This window comes from Penicillium subrubescens (genome assembly GCF_028828155.1).
Source record: "Penicillium subrubescens strain IBT 31985 chromosome Unknown utg000010l_segment0_segment0, whole genome shotgun sequence".
Classification (NCBI taxonomy): Eukaryota; Fungi; Ascomycota; class Eurotiomycetes; order Eurotiales; family Aspergillaceae; genus Penicillium; species Penicillium subrubescens.
The window spans coordinates 192,019-214,802 of record NW_026643160.1 but is presented as its reverse complement, the minus strand read 5'-3'; the positions used below and the strand labels follow the sequence as shown (position 1 = coordinate 214,802).

The 22,784-nt window shown below is 51.4% G+C and overlaps 10 protein-coding genes across 10 annotated transcripts; 5 read left to right on the top strand and 5 right to left on the bottom strand.

The window, feature by feature from the left end:
* Nucleotides 1-80: 80 nt before the first annotated feature.
* N7473_011281 (SDR family NAD(P)-dependent oxidoreductase) lies at nt 81-1,084 on the bottom strand (the record flags this gene model as incomplete). The annotated part of the gene is made up of 5 exons (XM_057157220.1): nt 81-270; nt 327-379; nt 435-457; nt 506-618; nt 675-1,084. The coding sequence occupies 5 exons, from the start codon at nt 1,082-1,084 to the stop codon at nt 81-83; spliced, it is 789 nt and encodes a 262-aa protein (XP_057003070.1).
* Nucleotides 1,085-1,875: 791 nt separating this feature from the next.
* On the top strand, nt 1,876-3,498 carry N7473_011280 (flavin-containing monooxygenase; the record flags this gene model as incomplete). The annotated part of the gene is made up of 1 exon (XM_057157219.1): nt 1,876-3,498. One exon carries the CDS (start codon nt 1,876-1,878, stop codon nt 3,496-3,498), a length of 1,623 nt encoding a protein of 540 aa, XP_057003069.1.
* A 271-nt stretch (nt 3,499-3,769) lies between these two features.
* N7473_011279 (cyclase) lies at nt 3,770-5,006 on the bottom strand (the record flags this gene model as incomplete). The annotated part of the gene is made up of 5 exons (XM_057157218.1): nt 3,770-4,335; nt 4,392-4,499; nt 4,550-4,592; nt 4,657-4,768; nt 4,822-5,006. 5 exons carry the CDS (start codon nt 5,004-5,006, stop codon nt 3,770-3,772), a joined length of 1,014 nt encoding a protein of 337 aa, XP_057003068.1.
* Nucleotides 5,007-5,557: 551 nt separating this feature from the next.
* Nucleotides 5,558-6,505, top strand: N7473_011278 (alpha/beta hydrolase; the record flags this gene model as incomplete). Its single annotated transcript, XM_057157217.1, has 1 exon — nt 5,558-6,505. One exon carries the CDS (start codon nt 5,558-5,560, stop codon nt 6,503-6,505), a length of 948 nt encoding a protein of 315 aa, XP_057003067.1.
* A 314-nt stretch (nt 6,506-6,819) lies between these two features.
* Nucleotides 6,820-7,722, top strand: N7473_011277 (uncharacterized protein; the record flags this gene model as incomplete). The annotated part of the gene is made up of 1 exon (XM_057157216.1): nt 6,820-7,722. The coding sequence occupies one exon, from the start codon at nt 6,820-6,822 to the stop codon at nt 7,720-7,722; it is 903 nt and encodes a 300-aa protein (XP_057003066.1).
* A 1,622-nt stretch (nt 7,723-9,344) lies between these two features.
* N7473_011276 (putative protein kinase) lies at nt 9,345-11,397 on the top strand (the record flags this gene model as incomplete). The annotated part of the gene is made up of 2 exons (XM_057157215.1): nt 9,345-10,797; nt 10,850-11,397. The coding sequence occupies 2 exons, from the start codon at nt 9,345-9,347 to the stop codon at nt 11,395-11,397; spliced, it is 2,001 nt and encodes a 666-aa protein (XP_057003065.1).
* Nucleotides 11,398-12,257: 860 nt separating this feature from the next.
* ilv3 (dihydroxy-acid dehydratase ILV3) lies at nt 12,258-14,235 on the top strand (the record flags this gene model as incomplete). The annotated part of the gene is made up of 3 exons (XM_057157214.1): nt 12,258-12,325; nt 12,414-13,807; nt 13,868-14,235. 3 exons carry the CDS (start codon nt 12,258-12,260, stop codon nt 14,233-14,235), a joined length of 1,830 nt encoding a protein of 609 aa, XP_057003064.1.
* A 1,048-nt stretch (nt 14,236-15,283) lies between these two features.
* N7473_011274 (lysophosphatidic acid acyltransferase LOA1) lies at nt 15,284-16,466 on the bottom strand (the record flags this gene model as incomplete). The annotated part of the gene is made up of 3 exons (XM_057157213.1): nt 15,284-16,019; nt 16,071-16,308; nt 16,370-16,466. The coding sequence occupies 3 exons, from the start codon at nt 16,464-16,466 to the stop codon at nt 15,284-15,286; spliced, it is 1,071 nt and encodes a 356-aa protein (XP_057003063.1).
* Nucleotides 16,467-16,711: 245 nt separating this feature from the next.
* On the bottom strand, nt 16,712-18,591 carry N7473_011273 (putative MFS transporter; the record flags this gene model as incomplete). Its single annotated transcript, XM_057157212.1, has 3 exons — nt 16,712-17,777; nt 17,833-18,079; nt 18,168-18,591. The coding sequence occupies 3 exons, from the start codon at nt 18,589-18,591 to the stop codon at nt 16,712-16,714; spliced, it is 1,737 nt and encodes a 578-aa protein (XP_057003062.1).
* Nucleotides 18,592-19,733: 1,142 nt separating this feature from the next.
* Nucleotides 19,734-22,389, bottom strand: N7473_011272 (uncharacterized protein; the record flags this gene model as incomplete). Its single annotated transcript, XM_057157211.1, has 5 exons — nt 19,734-21,153; nt 21,206-21,424; nt 21,474-22,156; nt 22,219-22,323; nt 22,381-22,389. The coding sequence occupies 5 exons, from the start codon at nt 22,387-22,389 to the stop codon at nt 19,734-19,736; spliced, it is 2,436 nt and encodes an 811-aa protein (XP_057003061.1).
* Between the last annotated feature and the right edge of the window lie 395 nt (nt 22,390-22,784).

Genomic DNA, 22,784 nt, shown 5'->3' with positions numbered 1-22,784 from the left:
TTTAATTACGGATCTCTTGTACATATTTCTCAATTTCAGTATGTATTTATATGTAGTAGAAATGACCTTCGGAAGTACTTCTAGACGGTAAATCCTCCATCCACTACCATGGCTGCACCACACATGTAGCTGCTCATGGGCGAGGACAAGAAAAGGATCGCGTCCGAAATCTCCTCCACTTGTGCGGGGCGTCCAACAGGTGTCATTTCAAAGACGGCGTTCATTGATCCAGATTCAATTTGCTGTTTGATGATGGGAGTGTCGACGAAGCTGTTGATGTGTGTCAGATTCTATTTGGTAGTATAGAGAGTGGGCTGGGGACTTACCCGGGACAGATGGCATTGATGCGAATTCCTTGTCGCGAGTATGCTTTCGCGTCCTGTCTTGTGTTAGCCATATGATCGGAATTCAGTTGATAGATAGAAATATCTTACCATCTTCGTTAAGCCAACCACCGCTGCTAGTGTTAATGAAAGACTGAGTCATAGATAATAGGCGCACTTACCATGTTTCGCTGCTGTGTAGTGGGGGATATCGAATGGCCCAGGAGGACCACTGACACCAAACATCGACGAGACATTCAAAATGACGCCTCGCCCTTCACGGCCACCGCGGGACCTATTTTGGAGTTAGAATCTTCGTTTAAACCCCCATTTAATAAAGGTATCACCCACTCCTGTTGCAGCATCTGCCGAATCAAAGCTCTCTGACACAACCATACACCAGTCTGGTTGACGTCGATAACCTTCTGCCACTCAGCCAGTGTCATCCGGTCAGTTGGAGTAGGCGCCCCACTAATTCCAGCGCAGTTGATGCCGATATCAATACCGCCGAAGTGCTCGACCGTCTCGCGCACTGCGTTCTCGACGGATGTTTCGTCGGCAACGTTTGCTTGGAATGCCTCCACTTTGATCTTCGGGAACAGGGCTCGGAGCTCATCGCGGGTCCTTTCGAGGAGAGGGAGGTTTAGGTCGACTAAAGCCATGGATTCGATGCCATTTTGGGCGAAAGATATGGCGGTCGCTTTGCCGATTCCTGAGCCGCTGCCGGTGATGAATGCTGTTCCTTTGACTTGGCATGCCATGATCTTGGTGACAGGAGTTGACGGTGTTTTGATGAAGGGGAAGGATTGATGGATGTGGTGCGATAAAAGAGTTGGGTTTGAAGGTGGAAATGGGGAGATCAAGGGAAAGAGAAGGAGACAACGACTGAGCGAAGGAATATCTCTTGAAAAACAGGCACTTCTTTATTGAAACGCAGAGATTCAGCAATCTACAACCCCTCAAGTCTATCGCCAACGTGAACCTTCAGTACTTTGGCACCGAGCTAACTACTTCCATCCAAGTGATTCTTCATTTACTCGCCGGTCCCCTCCTGTGTACCTCCGCCAGTGTTACCAACCTAACAAACGTCGCAACGCATATCGCCCATTCTGGATCGGATACGGAGCTGGCAGATTCCGAATTGACAGCCATCGCGAAACCCCCACAATTTCAGGTAGGACTTCCTTTCTTCAGATTATTCCACGCGGTGCCGCCCATGGCTGCATGCACTTCGCTTGTGGCGTCGCGTGGGGCCGGAGTGGGCCGAAGTGGTAAACCTTCTCGCGGTGGATTTCCTTTTTCGGTGACTAGTTCTATACGACTAACAACTGCATTACTTTAAGCAAAACCGAGCAGGATGACATGCAAAGTGGAAGGTAGCGGCTTTCGGATATCATGTCTCCGTTCCAGATTTGGCGGGCAAGGGTCTTCCGTGCTGGTACTGCTGGGCTGACTGTTCGCGATGGATGAAAAGGTGCTTCTTCCCAGCTTGTTTGGATAAGCATATATTCTAACTTCTACATTGACTTTGTATTTTCAAAATCCAGAAGCTATGACCCGAGAAGGTCCCCATCTCGAGATCGATGCCATTGTCATTGGTGGCGGCTTTGGAGGATGCAATTCCCTGTATAGGCTGCGCAATCTCGGTCTCTCCGTCAAGCTGATCGAAGCCGGCAGCGCATTTGGAGGAGTTTGGCATTGGAATCGATATCCCGGCGCACGTGTTGACTCAGAGACACCTGCATATCAGTTCAATATTCCTGCCGTCTGGAAAGATTGGAATTTCTCGGAGCGATTCCCTGGTGACGAAGAACTACGCCGGTATTTTCAACACGTGGATAATGTGCTGGGTCTCAGCAAGGATACATTCTTCAATACAATCGTGACCAAGACAGAGTATAACCCTGTCTCGCGCCGGTGGACTCTACAGACCAATACGGGTCTGACTGCTACTTGCAAATATGTCATCGCCGCGACTGGATCTTCATACAAGAAGTATTACCCGCAATTCAAGGGCTTGGAAACTTTCAAGGGAACTCTCGTCCACGCAGCCGATTATCCGGACAACTTGGATGTCAAAGGCAAGCGAGTTGGTGTTGTCGGAAACGGTGCATCAGGTCTACAGATCGTGCAGACATTGGCCAAGGAAGAATGCGAGCTCAATGTCTTCATCCGAACACCCTGCTTCACCGTTCCCATGCGCCAGCGCTCAATTCCACCCGAAGAAGCCGAAATGATGAAGGGATACTATGACGGCATCTTCGATCGCTGCTACAAATCGGTGTCCGGATTCGCTCACAACACTCGCTTCCAATCGGCTCATCAGGCTACGCCCGAAGAGCGAAAAGTGCTGTTTGATGAACTCTGGGCTCGAGGTGGCTACAGTTTCCTGGTTTCAAATTACTACGACTTCCTGCTTGATGAGAAGACCAATGGCATTTTCTATGACTACTGGGTCCAGCAAGTGCGTCAGCGCATGTCGAACCCTGAAAAGATGGATCTTGTCGCTCCATTGAAGCAGCATATGTTCATCGGCACAAAGAGACCGAGTTTGGAGCAGGATTACTTTGAGATGATCGATCGTCCAAACGTGACCCTCCATAACCTCAAACAGTCACCCATTGTTGAGTTCGACGGTTCGGGAGTCGTGACTGGCAACGGTGAGACCGCTGAGCACCACGATCTGGACGTCGTCATTTTCGCAACTGGCTACGACGCAGTCACGGGCAGCCTTATGGATCTTGGAATCACGGACAAGAACCAGAAGCCTCTCACTGAGAAGTGGAAGAGCGGCGTCCTGACTCACCTCGGCCTCATGATCCCCGATGCTCCAAACCTGTTCATGGTTTACGGTCCGCAGGCCCCAACATCCCTGGCAAACGGTCCACCATTCATCGAGATGGAGGTTGATTGGATCTGCAATGCTATTGAGAAAATGCAAAGGGAGGGAATTGAATGTGTTGAGCCTACTCAGCAGGCTGCCGAGCAATGGCGTGATCAGGTCTTCGAGGCCAGTCAGCGTACCCTGTATCCGAAGACTGATTCGTGGTATATGGGCGCGAATATCCCTGGGAAGCGCCGGGAGCCGCTCGTTTGGCTTGGTGGGATGCCAAGTTGGTGGAAGTGTTGTACAGAGGCGTTGGAGAAGTGGGATGGATTCCATACGTCGTCCTGATGAAAGTGTTGAATTCAATTTCTCGTGTGATATGTGGGTATTAGATGTATTAGACTTTGAAATTATTCTCGAGTTTATGTTCACAAATCTTGCAATGGAGTCCTATGAGAAAGTGGAGGACTGGGATGAAGCAATTAATTTTCATTGATCTAGTAGAACAGGACTTGTCCCGTGCTGAGCTCATAGGATTGATCCAAACAGAATAGGCTCCTTCATTTACTTGACTATATTATGGTCATGAAGATAGTAGAACTAAGACCTCTAAATCACTCTAAATAATCGCCAGCGCATTAGCAGGACTCCCCACTGCCCCCGGTACATTCAACGGAGCCGAAGTAAGCAAAAAAGTCCACTTTCTCTCATCCCGGCACTTCTCAGCCAATTCCTTAAGATACCAAAGCTCCCCAAGCGGCAGTCCAAACAGACTCAAACACCACTGATGCAAAACCAATTGGGTCAATGGCTGTTCCTTACCATCCAGCATTGGGGGCATAGCTTCCACAGCGACGTTGTCACTGGCCACTGCTGCGAAATGATTGTTCCATATCCAACGGGCCATCTCCTCGGTACCTTCTAATCCGCATGCATGGTGGGTTGACATGGCCGCGGCTTGTTCTTCGGCGTTCAGTTTGCCGAGTACCTCGGTGACGCCGAATCGGATGATGAGGATATCTCCTGGTTGGAATTTTGTGCCTTGATAGGCGGCTACGGTTTCGATGTCGGAGGGAGTGATGCGGTGGCTGCTGAAGGGGGAGTATTGGATGCCTTTGTGGTCAGCGTAGGATTTGTAGTCGATTAGTACGCCGCGGCCGACGATGCAGCCTCGGTCGTGCCATTCTAGACAATGTCAGGGTTACGAGTGGTTATACTGAAGGTGGAATGGAAAAACTGACTGTCGAGTGTAGGAAGGTTTTGGGTTGCAGTGCATGGGCTCTGCAATCCTTCAAGGGTAGGCTTCATTCCGTTGTATGCCATTCCAGTGGGAAGATGTAAGAAGTGACCTACTTAGGAATCAGAGTTTATCCTGCGGTTCTCCTTCGTGGAAACTTACACAGACTATCCCACTGGCTGCTTGCTTGTGTATTGAACTCAACCTATTGGGATTGAGGAGTCAATCATCAGCGAGAGGACAAGAAAGACGCCATGATTTTTGTGTACCTCATCATCAAATCCAAAGTGTGAACCTGTCTCCCCATCCTCCAACTTCATTACCTTGTGAGAAAGGCTTTTACGGAAGAACTCAGGATTTTTGATACTTTCGAGAGACCAGCTACGCGATGGTCAGCAGGCTGTAGACACTAACTATAATCAACTAAGACTCACTTGAGAGAAACAGAAATTCCCTTTCGCACCTCTGCAGTCGCAGCCTTGACTACCTCTGGCGTCAACAGATTCAGCGTACCAAAAATGTCATTTCGTCCATCTTTATCGAAGATGCCCCACGCACAGCCTTGAGGCATGCCCTCGACTGGTGGAAGCTCATCGAACGTAGGTAACTGGAAACTCATGGGTATTGAACTTAGTTTCAATAATTTACGTGAATACTACGATGCAGGGCCAAGGCTTTTACGCAATAGAGTCGACCTGCCGTCGATACCCGCGTTCGGGAGATCTTGACATGCTCCGAATTCGTTGTCTGTCATTGTATTCTGAGGATGGGCAGTTAACTGCGAGTTTATTTTTGCCTCATGTCGACCCGAGTGAATGGGTGTGGATCGATAATCCGTGCCTCGCTGTCAACTACCTAAAAGGTTGCTTCCCCGCCGTGGGGAGAAATCGGGACGGGAACTAGTGCATTCCGAGGGACATTGGCCAGTCAACCTCGCTCGGATCGCGGAGAGAGTTGTCGAAAATGTGTGGAAAGGTTCAACGGGACTTGGAAATAGGGAGTAGTTTATGGGGATTTTGCGTAGACAGAGCGGATGCAGAGATTGAGAAGCCGAAGCTAAGAACGTCACGATAAATTGCGGAGTAGAGACGGAACCTGCAAGCGTTGGTCAAGCTTGTTGTTATTTGCATGGTTCGCTGAAGCACGCAATTTGTTTTCACTCCAACTGCAATGTCTCTACAGTATCATCCCGAATTTCTTCAAGAGGCTGGCCCAGTGCTACAACAATTAGCACAGTTGCCCAAACCACCACTCCATGATGTTACGACCAGACGAGCCCTGCTGGCGACAATGATCAAGGATCTACCTCCTCTACCAGAAGATATCGAAAAACTAGTCCATCATATTCCGACCGCCGATGGCCACCAAGTAGTGGTTTATCACTTCCGTCAGCGAAGTGCAACTCACGACAGTGCCAAACCAGCTATAGTGCACATCCACGGTGGAGGATATATCTCCTTGAGTGCTGAGGGGTGTTCAGTGCCACATATTGCATCCGTCTCACGTACGGGTGTTCAGATCTTGACGGTTGATTATCGACTTGCCCCAGAACATCCGTACCCCGTTCCGCTAAATGACTGCTGGACTGCGCTGCAGTGGGTTTACGAGAATGCGTCCCGCCTATCCATCAACCCTACACGCATTGCGTTGATGGGCGAAAGTGCAGGTGGAGGCTTAGCTGCAGCGTTAACACTCAAAGCTCGTGATGAGGCTCTATCTCCGCCAATCGCGAAACAAATCTTGATCTATCCAATGCTAGACGACCGAACAACCACCAATCACGCCGGGGAACTAGCGTTCTGGAACGAGATTGACAATATCACCGGTTGGACAGCATATCTCGGTCCAGATGCAGGAACGGAAAAAATTGAGGCATATGCTGCACCGGCACGGGTGGAGAGTGTTACGGGTCTGCCTCCGTTGTATCTAGATTGTCCGCAGTTGGATATTTTTGTCCATGAAGGACTGGAGTATGTGCGCAGATTTGTGACGGCTGATATCCCCACTGAGTGCCATATTTATCCTGGTCTTCCGCATGGGTTCGAGGCTTTTGCGCCGTTGGCTGATGTGACACAGCAGGTTCTTGCGAATCGGGATAGGGCTATGAGGAGCTTTTGAAATGGGACCCGGGGTGCATGTGCCGAGAGCGCGTGGATAGAATGGGATTAGAAAATACTGGAAATCGGGGGAAATAGTTGCACATAGTATCAGCCCATGATTAGACCGGATTTACCATAACCGAAGTCACCTCGCTGCTAAGATCTAAGCACTAGTAAGAAGTAGAAGACGGGAAATGCATATGCCGAGCTCCGTGTGGGCCTGCACACGATGCCAACACATATAAGACTAGGGTTAGCCACTCGTGCATAGTAAAACCAGTTCAACCATTCTGCCACTCCGGTTCATCCTCAGGCCTCCAACCGTCTTCCACAATGACAACCATCCCCAGACCCAGCAGCGATATCGTTACCAACATTCTCGAAGGCCGCGTAGCCATCGTAACCGGCGCAGCTCGCGGTATTGGCTTTGCAACTGCATCTCTTCTCGCACAACATGGTGCCCGCGTGGTCCTGGTGGACTTGCACGAGGATGCCCTGAAGACGGCGTGTACAACGATTGGTCACGGAGTGACGTATCAGACCTGTGACGTGAGTGATTGGAATCAGCAGATCGCGTTGTTCGAGTACGTCACCAATACCCTTGGTCCTATCTATCTGTTGGTTTGCAATGCTGCGGTTAATCCCGAGATTACGCTTCTGCAAACGTCCGATGCGGAGAGACACGCCCGGATGGCTTCACAGGTTCGCTATAGCTACCTCGCCGATGAAGTCGATGGCCAGAATGAGAGTGGTGGTCAACTCCAGCGACCTTCGACAAGTCTATTTGACGTGAATGTCAACTCCGTGGTCTTCGGTCTGAAACTGGGCATTCACTACATGAAAAAGACCGGTGGAGGACGTATCGTCGTCGTCGGATCTGCGGGCTCATACGTGCCTGTCTCCTCGCAGCCACTATATACAGCCAGCAAGCACGCGGTGCTCGGGCTTGCCCGTAGTACAGCGCAGATCAATGAGGTTATCGAGGCAGGCGTGTCTATCTCATGGATTGCTCCGTGGTTGACGTTGACTCCGATGGTCGAAGGTCTCCAGGCGACGACCCACCCGGATACACTGAAAAGCTCGCCTGAGGATGCGGCGTGGGCAATTATTGTTGCTGCGACTGCGGAAGAGGCCAATGGCAAGGGGTATTGGATCCAGGGACAGATGATTAGTGAAGTGGAGGGTGCGTATGGGGAGTTGGCGGGGAGATTGATTGTGCCGGAGAATCGGTTTTAGGGGGATGTATGGAGGTAGGGATGTGGTGGAACCTCAGTTGATGTGAATATCCATGTTAGGATGGAGAAGGAAATGAATTGGCAGTTAGTCCTGGAAATAGTCAATTGATTTCCTTAGGGACCATTCGAAGCTATTCTGCATTAACGAGGGTTATTCGAGTGCATAAAGGTTCCGATTGTAAGCGACCGGGCATAGGCTCTACCTTGAATGCAAGGCTCGAATAATTCCAAGTCCAGTCGAACCTAGCATTCACCATGGTGGATAGTGTACACAGGAATGAGTCGAGGATATATATTCCGTAGATATATTTCTGTTTCTTGTGGATCGACCAATGAAATTGTCATGATTTAGAAATGTGCAGCTCCCAGCCATCTTTATTTTGAACCCCTACGTCATGCTTCGGATAGGATATTCTCTATCCTTGCGACCGTATATACATACCTTGATGATTGGCCAGATGGACTCGGTAAATCCCGCATTGAATGAACCGGTTCGTATAGAAGACTAGCTATGGTCAGGGCTAGGCTAAGCTAAGCTCTGGTTGTGGATATATTTGTGGTCCCTGCTACGGCTGATGTCATTATTCAGGATGTTGTTGATTTTCATATTTCTTTACTCACCCAGTACTAACATGGCTAGTTTAGACTTGAATTACATAGTAGAATTCCATCTACAGTGTAGAATCGATCTCGAATTCCTTGGCGCCCAACTCATCGTCGGCCTTTTTTTCTCGTGGCGCATTGAGACTTGGCCCCTGCGTCTGCAGGGGGCCCTCCGCAAATAATAAAACAGGCCATCGTGTTGGTTCCAACTTAACTTGGGCCTTGGCAGAGGGGTGGCTGGTGAGTGCATATGGTTTCCGAGAAAAGTAAGAAATGTGAGCTCGTATTGAGATATATTAAGATATGGTTACTATGTACATGTTTGAGGGACTACTGAACTATAGGTTAGGAAATACTACTTTGTAGTTTGTTTGTAGGAGGACGGGTTTCTTCGGAGGACACTAAGATTACAGTCCCGACCGGGAGATTTGTTGTTTGCCCCGGTGGAGATATGATTATTACTGGAGATTACTCAGAGTTAGGTCAATTAAGCATAAGCGAGGGTAAGGATCGAGAAGATGGATGGAAAGTATAGAGGAGAATAATATAAGATGATACTAAGAATAATCCATCTATTATTAAGTATACTCTTCATACTAATTTACCCAAATTGGCACTTCCGAATGCGGGGAAAACTTCTCCTCTTTTTCTTTTGTACGTGACTCCGTCAGCTGACCACCCGGTTTTCCCAGTTGGATCGTCATCGTTCAATTTCCCTAGCAGATAGAGGGATTATTCCCGCATTTCATCCTGGTCCATTCTCGTGGCATCGCGTTGTTGACTCGCTTGTTCTTCTGTCTCCCCTCCCTTCTTCACGGTATATGCTCTCCCTCCAAAGCCTCAAACGTTAGACCGTTGACCCTGAAACGGGTCTCCCTCCCCACGCTAAGACCCCTTTAGGTCTGGAGGCTGAGACACCTTATCTACTACCGGGTTGCCTCGCCCTACAGTCTCGATTCGCCCTTCTCTTTTTCCTTCCTCCTCTGTTCGACCTTTTTCCGTTTTCGCGCCCTCACGTCCATGGTGACCCCCGAGTCCGGACCGACCGCGAGGTCAGGCCTGGCTATTAATTGCCCGCAAACTCTCCCAGCCTCACACGAGGCCGTTTCCAGCAATCATGGGTCCGATCCTGATCAAACTCCGCAAGAGTCGTCGGCCTCTTCTGCGCCTCGCTCTGCCCCGGTAGACGTCCCTTCCATATCCAACCCTTCGATACCAGGCCTGCCCTCGCTGCAGATTCGTACCGATTTACCCAACGTCCGTCCCACCAGCTCGCATCGCGACTCCGATTATTTGGCTTCAACCAGTTTCTCCTCCGGCAGCTTCCCGCAACGCACCCCGAGTTTGCGCGCGCTTGTCGCGCCTTCCATGTCCAACGCCGGTTCTTTGTCTCCAGCCTCGATCATGTCCTCGCCCCAACTCAACGCCATGGGGGACATTACCCCGTTACCATCACCTATCGGCGGCGGAGCACCGTGGCGCCGTGGGGATCTGCCGTCCTTATCGCGCACCTCGTCTACCGCGTCAAGAAGCGGTTCGAGTTTGCGACTGAGTGACTCATCCCAGATGCTCGGTCCTCCAGCGATGCGACCGCGAAACAACAAACCTTATAATGGATTGGACAACCTGGGGCAAGAGTCACCGTCGAATCGCGTCCGTCGTGACTCCTCGCACACGAAACATCACTCGCGCAATCGCAGTCTAAGTGACTATGCGCCCCCGGGCCGCATGTCTGTACCGCGCCCAGTTGCGGTCTCGGGTGCCGGTCCAAGCATTGCGCCCTCTTCGAGCACTGATTCTAAATCGACGGGTCTGCATCGCGAGCAATACCTCGCTGTTCACCGCGGCATCGCCTTGCCAACTGTGCGCCCTCCTAGCCCTCCTCGCAGCAGTGGAAGTGGTTATGGGGATAGTGACACGGAGCTTATTATTCACCACCCTACACCGCTGTCCAAGTCGGAGGAACTATACTCGGTCAAGTCGGTTCGCACTCAGCAGGCCAGACTGTATCGCAAGATCCGCGTGTTGGGCCAAGGCACCTTCAGTCAGGTTAGCCTCGCGGCACGAGTGGAGCAATTAACCGAAGCTCCCCTCTCTCCGGACACTGATGGTGACGCTGGCGAAATCACACCCATCGCGACAACTCAGAAATTGGTTGCGGTGAAGATCATCGAGCATGGTCCCGCTGGTGGTGCCGACGAGGAGCGCCTTGAGGTTTCCCTCAAGCGTGAAGTTGAAATCTTGAAATCGGTGAACCACCCATCCTTAGTGCAATTGAAGGCATTTGGGAGTGATGAGAAGCGCGCTCTGCTCGTGCTGGACTACTGCCCAGGCGGTGATCTCTTTGAATTCGCCACTTCGGGCCATCGTCCCATGTCACCGGGTCTGATTCGTCGCATCTTTGCCGAGTTGATGGATGCAGTCCGTTATCTGCATTCCAATTATATTGTTCATCGGGATATCAAGCTCGAGAGTGAGTCCATAACCGGGTTCCTACGTCCGGACTCTACTAACTTCTTTGCTAGACGTGCTCCTGACCATGCCAATTCCCGCCATGGAATCGGTGACGGACTGGCGTACATATGATCGCGCCGTGGTTACTCTCAGTGACCTCGGCCTGTCTCGACGTATCCCTGAGCCACCCGAGAGCCCGCTCCTGCAGACTCGCTGCGGTAGCGAGGACTACGCTGCTCCTGAAATCCTAATGGGCCAGCCCTATGACGGCCGTGCAACTGATGCATGGGCTCTCGGTGTACTCCTCTATGCCATCATGGAGAACCGCCTGCCATTCGACGTCCTCCCCGGTACTCGTGGTGATCCGGCGAAACTCCGCGCGCGCACTCCCCATCGGATTGCCCGATGCGAGTGGAGCTGGTATCGATATGCCAATGAGGACGAGGAGTGGGACCCCGAGAAGGCCGAAGGCCTGGACGGTGCTCAGCACTGTGTTGAAGGCCTACTCAAGCGCAACACCAAGCGGAAGACGCTGGATGAGATTGCTGCTATTCCGTGGGTGCGCGATGCGATCGATGTTCCTGCTGGGCTGAAACGAGGTGACAAAGAGGTGCCATAGAGCAGGACTCATTCAACTCTTTGACCCTTGATTACTTTTTTTTCTTCTTTTGCTTTCATTCTTTCCTCTGCATTTCTCCTCACTTCTTTTCTCCACACTTCTCTTCTCTTCTCTTCTTACCTTTTGTTTCATTATCACAACCCTTTCCCACCTTGCATTTGCATATATTCCTCCTTCATTCTTCACTTCTTCACCCCTCTTTTCGTTCCATTCTATTTAACACATTCCATTTTACGAGGCATATTGACTTGACCACTGGGGTCTACTGGGATTCAGGATTTCTTTCCATTGTTACTTGTCTGCTTGTGGCTAGACCAGCTGTTATACCCATATTACTACTACATAAACACACACGCCTTGCCATTCAAGGTAGATTTGACAGATAGATGCAAGAAACGAAGGCTTTGATGCGCAACATGCGATACTTGACTATTATTACTCGAAATTCAAATTTCTCGATTCTTGCAGGTCCACAATGACTTATGCACTGCCGGAGCCTCACAGCGTAGATCGGTGATCCTTCCGAGCATAAGCCTTGCATATTGCCCTTTGTCTCCTTATCCAGTCATGATTCATGTAGTCAGTGGATATTCTTGAATTAGACATTCTTTTGTCGTGCATCTCACACTTAATTGTTTCAACACAAATCCCATCCTCGGTCGATGACAATTGCGGGCCCAAGATTGGATGGAACCCGCCAGTAGTGGAGGTGGAGCCGGGGAGAAACGCCGCAACTCCGACTTCCTGAGCTTCCGCCCATTTTTGCTTTCTGACCCCGGCATTTCCTCCCCCACCGTCTTCTTCTATCATTGTCGTGGTTCTTCGGGTTGCTTTCCTTACGCCAACCCTCATCCATTACAATGCTGCCTCAAACCCGGGCGCGCATGCCCGCTGCTCTGCGGAGCTTGTCCCGGTCCAATGCGACTGTGTATGTTTCCCGTCCTTTGCAATTGCTCGGTAGCTGTGCTGTGCCATGCTGTGCCCTCCTAGCTAACCAGTGACTCTGCCCTTCATAGCCGGACTCTCTCGACTACCCTCCCCCGCTTCCAGAATGCGGACAAGGCCCTTAACAAGGTCTCGCGCACCATCACCCAGCCCAAGTCCCAGGGTGCCTCGCAGGCCATGCTGTACGCTGTTGGTCTCACGGAGGAGGACATGAACAAGGCCCAGGTTGGCATTTCCTCGGTCTGGTTCAATGGCAACCCTTGCAACATGCACTTGCTCGACTTGAACAACAAGGTGCGCCAGGGTGTCCAGGACCAAGGCCTTATTGGCTTCCAGTTCAACACCGTCGGTGTCAGTGACGCCATCAGTATGGGTACCACCGGTATGCGCTACTCTCTGCAGAGTCGTGATCTGATTGCCGATTCTGTCGAGACTGTCATGGGTGGTCAGTGGTATGATGCCAACATCAGTATTCCTGGCTGTGACAAGAACATGCCTGGTGTCCTGATGGCGATGGGTCGTGTCAACCGTCCCAGTATCATGGTCTACGGTGGTACCATCAAGCCCGGCTGCGCCGTGACTCAGAACAACGCCGATATCGATATTGTTTCTGCGTTCCAGGCCTACGGTCAGTTCATCGCCAAGGAGATCACCGAGCCCCAGCGTTTCGATGTTATTCGTCACGCTTGCCCTGGTGAGGGTGCCTGTGGTGGTATGTACACTGCCAACACCATGGCTACCGCTATCGAGACCATGGGTATGACCCTGCCCGGTTCTTCTTCCAACCCGGCCAACTCCCAGGCCAAGTACCTGGAGTGTCTGGCTGCCGGTGGTGCTATTAAGAAGCTCCTTGCCGAGGACATTCGTCCCCGCGATATCCTAACCCGCCAGGCCTTTGAGAACGCCATGGTCGTCGTCAACATCACCGGTGGATCCACCAACGCCGTCCTGCACTTGATCGCCATCGCCGACTCCGTTGGCGTCAAGCTCACCATTGACGACTTCCAGGCCGTCTCTGACCGCATTCCCTTCCTGGCTGACCTCAAGCCCTCCGGCAAGTACGTCATGGCCGACCTGTTCGCCATTGGCGGTACCCCGGCTCTGCTGAAGCTGCTTCTCAAGGAGGGTCTCATTGACGGTTCCGGCATGACCGTTACAGGTGAGACTCTCGCCAAGAACTTGGAGAAGGTCGCCGATTTCCCCGAGGATCAGAAGATCATCCGTCCCTTCTCCAACCCTATCAAATCCACTGGTCACATTCAGATCCTGCGCGGTTCTCTGGCCCCCGGTGGCAGCGTTGGTAAGATCACTGGTAAGGAGGGTACCACTTTCACCGGCAAGGCCCGCGTGTTTGATACCGAGGATGATTTCATCGCTGCGCTGGAACGCAACGAGATTAAGAAGGAGGAGAAGACTGTTGTTGTCATCCGCTACTGCGGTCCTAAGGGTGGTCCCGGCATGCCTGGTACGTGACTCCTCTTCTCTTATATGTCTTCCTCCTTGTTCACTTACACGTTCCTTTCAGAAATGCTCAAGCCCTCTTCCGCCCTGATGGGCTACGGTCTCGGCTCATCCTGCGCCCTGATCACCGACGGCCGTTTCTCCGGCGGTTCCCACGGTTTCCTGATCGGCCACATCGTCCCCGAAGCCGCCGTCGGTGGACCCATCGGTCTCGTCAACGACGGTGACGTTATCACCATCGACGCTGACAACCGCGTCCTTGACCTGGATGTCCCTGAGACTGAGCTTTCCGAGCGTCGCAAGGACTGGGAGGCTCGCAAGGCCGCTGGCAAGTTGCCTGAGACTGGTCTGACTATGCGTGGTACCCTGGGCAAGTATGCCAGGAACGTCAAGGATGCTAGCCAGGGATGCATCACTGATGCTGTAGAGTAAATGTGAATTATCCTGAGGTGTGGGTGTTGCTGTTGTGTATGTGTGTGTCTGTGTCTGCCCCGAGCATAAAAGCGATGTATTTTTGTCTGGGCTTGTGCTATATAATATCATTTCAATACGATCTATATTTGTTCATTCAAGAAGCCTTTCTGATATCTACCAAACACAACATTCAATATCGGATAGTAAAACTAACTATCTAAGAAACGCACCCTATCCACTCCCCTTCCCCTTCCCATTAGTATCACCCTTCTCCTTCTTATCCTCCCTCTCCCTCTCCTTTTCAATACCATCCACAACCTCCCTCCTCCTCAAGTAACCCCCCATCTCCCCCGCCAACGTAACCGCACAATCCGGACAAATCCCCTCCCTCTGTTGACGCCGCTCATCTGGAATACGGAATTTACTCCATTCAGCATCTACAGCGTCGAACTTTCCTGATGCTGATGGTCGCGGGGTGAGAAATGGTTTACAGTGTTGGCGGTATTTTGTAGGTAGATTTGCTTCGGCGCAGGGGGTTTTGTGGCTGGGGTAGGTGTGGGTGCAGGTTTTGTATGTTGTGTAGTTTTGGTGGCACATTGATATAGAATGGCAATGATAGTTGTGTTATGGGTTAGGAGGGTCAGGTGTGTGATGGGGAAGTGAGATAGTGGTATGTTCTGGGTGTTTTGGGGTTGGTATAAGGAGGTTCTGTTGGCATTTGGGTGTGATATTGGTCTTTATATAGAGGTAGGGTTTCTAGGAGGAACATGTAACAAAGGAATTGTGTTCTGCTTTGTTTGAGTAGTCTTTGCTGACTATAATGGCTTTCAGTGGCAATGATGGTTTTGAGTCTGGCATGTTTGTATCCATAAGATTGTTACTACTTACACTTCATTGTATTTAGCGAGGCATTGTGTTATCTACGCATTTGAATTTATCTTGCTGATGGATTCCATGATGACAACAGTGGGAGTTCATGTCCCTAATGAATACAACTCTATATAAGACGACCCTAACTAGGGTAAACAGGCATAGTGCTCTAACAAGAAAACAGGTACAGGTACTATCACCAGGTCCGCCGCGTCTTATTCCACATCCGCACGAACTCTTGCTTCTCCTCCACACCCAATCCAACGCGTTTAACCCGGCCCAGGCGAGCCAAAGACTCACCAACTTGATCAAGCAGCGCCTTCTCGCTGGCGGTGACTTCCCCAGTCGCAGTATCCTCGTCCAGGGTGTCGAGATAGTTGGTGTTGAAGGTGGACTTTCGGGTTGATCGTGCCGGTGGTGCATCAAACGAACTCCGTCCAATCATGATGCATTCTGCGATGCGCACCCTGATACAATGCGTGGGTCGACTCAGTAGCGTCCACAGGAAACTGGTGTAGCTACCCGGCAGTGGGGTGACCACGTCAACGGGTGTGTACTTGAGGCTGAGGGGGAAGATTTTGGTCTTGGATGGGACGCCCAGCAGCGAGCGGCTCAGGGGTAGAATGCCCCGGCTGTTGGTGGTGGTGCATTCCGGGAAGATGACGATGGGTCGGTAGGGGTATGTCTCCACCAAAGTAGACACATCGACTAGCTTTGTACTGGGTTCGGGGTTGGTCACTGGCTGCGCGAATGCGCGTAGAATGGCCTGGAGCAGAGAGATGTGCTCGACCTGTCGCGTGTTGGGGTAAGATGCTGTAAAGATTGGATCGAAGATAGCGGCCAAGTAAACCGCGTCGATTGGAGAGGTGAATGAGGACGCGATGATGGAGCCGGGTTGCGGTAGACGGGCCTGTTGTTGCTTGGAAAGGGATCTATCAGATAGGGTTAGCGACTTTCCATGACGGTCAAGCAACTACACACACCCTTTCTTCACTCCGTCAACTTGCAGGTCAATCCACCAGATACTAGGAACACCCAATATACACCACAAAGCTGCTTTCTTGCCCAGAGATCCGATAGGAAGCCATTGGAGAACCAAGAAATATGACACAGTCACGAAAATGAAGATTGGAAGCCGAAAGCAGAAGAGGAACAGTCGGAGGGGTGCTTGGAAACCCAGTGGTTCGGCTGGAATGGGGAGGAAGGGCGCGATGCCCGAGCCTGTGGAGACTTAGTTAGATCTGGAGTCAAGATCCTCGGCCTGACAGGAGATTTGACTTGCCTCGATCCCGAAACTGGGAGAACTTCTCCATTGCAACGTCCGCGGTGGCTTGGAGGGGAAAGTGGTTGTGTTCGTGGAATTTCTGGGGCTTTGGCATGTGAGATGCACGTGACTGGGTAGCTCGCCGAGCTGGCTTCTCCAATATAAACATGAAGGGACTACCCACGCGACAGATAACAACGATGAACTATGTGTTTGTTTCAAGATAAGATGAAAGATCTCTGTATCTGATTTTCCAAAATTGAATAGATTACCAAAGAATCAAAGACATAATATGAAAATGCAGTGAAATTCACCCCAACGCCCTATCAATGATCTGATCTCTATATACTATACAAAAATCTATACACCATGCAAATCACCCCCCTCATCAAACTCCCCAACCACAAACTCCGGCGTCTGCGGTGTGGGTGGCAGCCGGAAAAACCATATAGCAGCCGCCACCATGCAAAATAACGAACTAGTCATCATCCACGCCAATCCAATCCAGAATCCTCCCAACCGAAGACCAATCTGGAAAACCGTCGTAATAGACAGACTGGCCACGACGTTGCCAAAGGATTGAATAATTTCAATCACCGTGTATAGACGGGCGGTTTCGTCGCGCTCGACGAGAGTGGTGATGATTGAGCGGGTGAGAAATACGAAGCCTGATCCGGAGGTTTGGATGATCATGCTTGGGATTAGAGTGGCGACGGAGGGGGAGAGGCCGATTCCGAGTGTGCCGAGGGTGAGGCAGAGGATACTGGCGCGGGCTAGCCAGAGGTCTTTTTCGGTGGAGGTTCGTCGTGGGTTTAGGACGTATTTCTTGAGGTACGGCAGGCCCCAGAGGAAGACGGGGATAGAAACTGTTGGCCGGGATGCCACGAGCATATTGGCCTGGGCGAGTGTCCAGTGGTATCTCGTGGAAATGTACTGGGTCAAAAACCAGGATGAGCCCCGGCTTAGGCGGTATACCAAAAAGGCCGTCAAAAGAAGAAGCACCGGTTTCCGGTTTAGAATGAAGAGGTAGGGTTTCATGTAGAATCGGTAATTGGCGCGGCATTTACCCCAGAATGACTGGGGCTGATGCGTGGGGTAGCTCCATGACATGTGCGCTTCGTGGTCGCCCACATCGACATCGCTCTCATCGTGGTACATGCCGGCCTCCTCGGGCTTGTGGTAGGTGTGTTTGGGATCGGATTCTGTGAGATCGGAGAGCTCGACATTGGGCGGTTCCAAGTTGATGGATGGGATTGCGTGTTTCGTTTCGGGGAGTACGAATATAAATAGCAAACCGCCAGTCACAATCGCGTATCCGATCAGTAGCGGAGCCCAGGGGTCCATGGTCATGAGCCACGAAGCGAGGGCGCTAGAGACAAAGTCGGCTCCCATGGAGACAATGGCGAATTGGAAGAATAGTCCGGCCCTGGAACACTATGGTGAGTTCTGAGTATAAATAAAGATGGGCATTGAAAGCTTACCTCTCCGCCTCGCTGGTCACATCAGCCATCATTGTCCAGATGATCGCAAAAGCCACCACTGGTCCACCACCGATTAACCAAGCCAGAGAAGATAGCCAAACCGCCCGCAGCGGAAGTACATCCGAGAACCACAGGACGGCGATCGTGATAATCGAGTTTAGAAAGAATCCGGGGACACCGAGAACGAGGGTCGATTTGCGGCCCCGGCGGTCTGCCAGCAGACCATAGGGAAATGCCATGAGCGCGCCTACACCAGAAAACAAAAGCAGTCAGTCAAAGGGTCGCATTTCCCTCGCCATTGGAGTTCAATCCATCCCGTGAGACAAAAGACATACTCAATAACCCATCGAAGAACATATGATATCCCTTAACCGCCGCCAATTCAGCCTGAATCTCCGCCAACTTGCACAATTCCTCCGGAACCTGGCCATTGGCGCCGATCTTCGTCGGATCAGCCTCGGAATAATACTGGCGACAGGCGATCGACTCCATAACGCGGACCATCGGTCCATCGAGGAAGGCAAAGCCAATCTCCACGGCCAGTACCATAGCGAAGAGAATGAGTTTCAGCCGGAATGTGATCTTGCTGGCGGAGGCCGGTGCGGACGCTGTCGCCGGGACTGGTTGTGTGGGCTTTGTATGGTCATTGTGGTCGTGGTCGTGGTCGTGGGTATTGGCGCTACCGGAGGCATTGGATTCGGAGGGTAGGAATGGTGCGTCTTCGCGATCCTCGCGGTCAAAGTCGGGTTCCGCGGGCATGGCGGCCGGGCATCCCGTAGGTATACTATATACTCTGTAGATTGGAGGGGGGGAGGGAAGAGGGGAAAAGAAGATTATAAGAAAGTGAAACGAGATTGAGAGTAGAGACAAAGAGAGTTATTGTGGCATGGTGAGAGAGAGGAAAAGAGGGACTGGGGCTGAATCGATGAAACCAGAGTGTAAGAGGTGCGTCGACTGGGGATAAGTCTGACGGAGTTAAAAGGAGAAGTCCAATCGTCGCCAGCGTTGCCGTCACGCCCCCCTTGAACCAGATGGAGACACGGCCCCACTTGGGTTCAGGGGTGTTGAGTTATAGAGACGATAGTCAATCTAGAGAACAAAGCATTTATTGAAATAATTCATGCAATGATTGGATTCATTTTGCTTTGTATTCTGCTGACAACAAGGGACAAGGGGTCAATACAAGTTCGGTGATGGCCATTTGAAACTATCCCATGTATTCTATTCCAGAAAAAGAGTCTCTCTCCTATCTGTAGATTACCATACTTTTTTTTGTCTAATTGAGATCATCCTTGAGTTTTCTATTAGTCTATTCGAGGATAGATTTCTACGGAGTACAGATGGCAGACTAATGTATCAAGTATCAAGTATTAAACCAGCGTCGCTAAATCTTCCACTAATAACCCCCACCCTAGTCTCTCCAGGCATTCAAGTGAATCTGCCGTCAGCTGAGTCGATCCTAAGCCCATTAGAGTAACAAAGCGCGTGGCTCATCTGCTTACCTGCGTGGGAAGGCTTCCACATCCGGCAGAGGCCAGATCACCTACTGTGACTTGTACTATTTGGAGTTTCATTATGTATCCTCAACACCGCCACACTGTAAAGCTCATTCATGGAGCTCTTCCAAGACTCGAGGACCCACGAGGTATGCTACTAAGGTTATGCTATGTCGATCACGACCTTTTTCCAGTTCGGCAAGGAGGGGCCCGCCCGCACTAACCACTAATCCAATCAACTTCATCCCCTGGCAACTGTAGAGTATGCATGCCGAGTACATACCCAAGTAACAAGGGAACACCCTATCAATCTCAACGTCACCAAATGAATAGATAATCACATCACTAGTATGATCAAGGTAAATATGTGTGTCTATAATGAATATACAACAGTGAAGGTACTAATTACAAATATCCCGATTCTTCAAAGAGACTTCCTCTTGCTTGCACCACAGCCGAGAGTTCCAGTAGGAACTCGTACAGAATTACCACGTTCGTCAGAACATGGCCCAGCGTAGCTACCGGGGGAGCTTCGGCCTCGGCATCCTCTGTCGTAGTGGCCTCGTCCGTTGACTCGGCGGTCTGTGGCTCCGCACTTGTCGTAGGGATAGGTGTAGCCAGTCTCTGGCGAAGGGCCTCCATCGCGGCGATGCGAGAGGTGGATGAGCCTCGGGATTCTAATGGCCGGACGGAGGATTCACCTCTCATCAAGCTTGGAGCCATCGGTGGGGAGCTAATGGACTGCGGCGATCGGCCCCGCGATACTGGAGCAGAGGGATCGGGGGATCCGGGGTACGACGGACGAGATCGATCCCCGGAGGCTGCGACTGGAGGCTCCGATGGCTCTCGTGAGCGATCAGGCGATTGTGGGCGGTCTTCTTGGTGCAGGACTTCTCGTCGGGCTGCGACTAGGACATCAAAGTCTGGCAGTTCCCGCTGCCATTGACGGACCTGGGTTACCAGCTTTTCGAGAGCCGATGTCAATGTCGGGTTTGCACTGGCAGGCCAGGTGGGCGTTTGATAAGAACGGTGGATATTATCGGTGTCGTCAGAAGACTGTTCTTGGTTATACTGGACCGGGTCGACCAAGATCCAACCATCCAGTGAAAACAGATGCGAAGAGGCCAGACTCATGAGAACGCCGGTTAGGGCAAGGTTGACGATCACACTGTTGGTGAAGAAATTCTCGACACACACAAGAAGAGCCTGGATGATAGGATCGTCCTGCTGAAGCTGTAGCGGAAGAGGAATTTCATCTTCGGTCGCGTCCATGGATACAGGGAGGCACAGTCGAGACTCAAGTACCCAGACCGCGTCCGCAACGTAATTCTCGAAAGATTCGTTTAAGGTGGGCTCAACGATGAGTGACGTGCCTAGACCCAGAAGATGTTCAAGTTCTGCGTTGAACGCACCAACAGATCGCTGTCGTGCCGGTTGACTCGGGACAGTGTGGACAAGAGCACGCGCAAATGGGTGATGACGCTGCAAGACGACATTCAACAGCCGCAGTGTGGCCAGCACAGTCTGTCGATTTGAAGAATGAAGTCCAAGTAGAGCCAGGTCACGTAAGTTGAAAAGTGAAGGGGATGGCTGGGCTGCCTCTGATGCCAGCGCAGCCAGAACGTCGAGCGATTTCCGACGACTGGCAGACATGACAGACATGGACATTGGTTCCTCTGGTGGTGGAGAAGAGGCTAGCAAGAAATGTAAGATTCGGTGAACTAGTTCCCCTTGATCAATTGAGTCCAGGATCCGGCAGAGGTAAGTCAAGACAGCCGCAGTGGAACCGCCAGCTACATCCGAGGATTCCAACAACGAAGGGTATCTGTGATAATTAGTATGGTGCAAAATAGGGCAAAAGCGAGTATCAAACTTACAAAAGTTGCTCGAGGAAAAGCACCTGGAAATGATCCAAGAGCGTGTCGTTTACTTCCGCGGACTTGCAATGATCAATGGTATCTTGCCAGAAGAGTAGATAGGACATGAAAGCATCCATTGCCTCGCTCAACGCAGGATGCAATGCCGTCTCTTCTTTGGCATGGTCGGAGAGTGCAACGATACGAGGGACAGTCTCATCGGTGGGCGTGAATGTCAAACTATATCTAGTTAGCACTGCTCTTGTTTTCAAGGAAGTGATCAACTTACCCGCCCAACTGGCTATACAATGCACCCAGACCTGTCGCCATCAATGTAGCCAAGTCACTCTCAATCAACCACTTCTCCAAATTCTTCGAGCGCGACGCGGTTTCAATCAGATACAGCAAACCCGTCCGAGCAAAGTCACCCGCCCGCCCGTCATTATGGACATATTCCACCAGTAGATAGAACAACGGAAACTCGTCCTTGCGTGTCGCACCGGCAAACTCCGTCCCACTTGGCGCTAGTGATCCATTGTCCTGACCCGTAGGCGTCGCCCGAGGCACGAACCACGCCGGCAGGATAGCAGGCTGTAGACGAATATTGTTGGCGATACCAAACAGCAATTCCACCAACCGACCTTCAATTTCGCCAGAGGCCTTGTCCGCACGACGAACTAGATCAACCAGCGCGCGAGCAAAGAGCCTGTTATCCACTACACCGTCGACCTCGGCATCGATGAGCGTGTTGAAGAACACCGTCGCTGATCGCAGCACGTTATCGTCGTAATATGATAGAGCGAGCTTAGTGACCGTCACGAAGATCTGAGAGGATGCCGCGTAGGCGACACAGGGGTGCGGCGCTGGACCTCGGGACTCATCGCTGAGGATGGAGTTGAGTCGTTCGATGTAGGTGTGCGCGTGGGCAGTCGACTGCTCGGCGGAGGGGGTATTGGTGGAGCGCCATATTTGCTAGACAGTTGCAATTAGCTTAAGTCACTCAGGGCAGTACGAGTGCCAGGCAATGAACGTACCTGGAGGGCATTGCAGGAGCGTTTGAAGGCCGTCAGTCGTTCAGTTGGGGATGTGGCCCGCGAGGGCTTGGACGGCGCGCGTGAACCGCCGATGAGACGAGACCACTGAAGCATGATTAGTACCCAGCTATTCGGTAAAGTGAATCGCTAGAGGACACTCACAAAGTCCATTTTGTGGCAGCATGGTCTCACGACCTGGAGAGGGGGAGGAGGAGTTGACGGGGTCGAGAGTCGAGTGGAGCCGGTGGGCACTGCGTGTATCGCGCGTCGATCATCCACCGCACGAGACGGTGGACAGCAACCACGTTCAGCTTGGAATCCCGACTTTCGAGCCCGAGACTAAATAAGATAGAAGAGGAGAATACTGGTTAGACGAGACTAGTTCTACGATTGAAAATGCGATTATAACGCTTTAATTGCGGCCCAATTTCTTGTTTGTTTAGAACCGGACTCGAGTATACCAAGCGTAGCGCTGTCCCGAACTATTCACAGAAAACAATGCGCTGCCCCTCCAAAAAAGTAAATCAAAAAATCCCAACCCAGCCATAACGCCCTCCCAGAAGTAC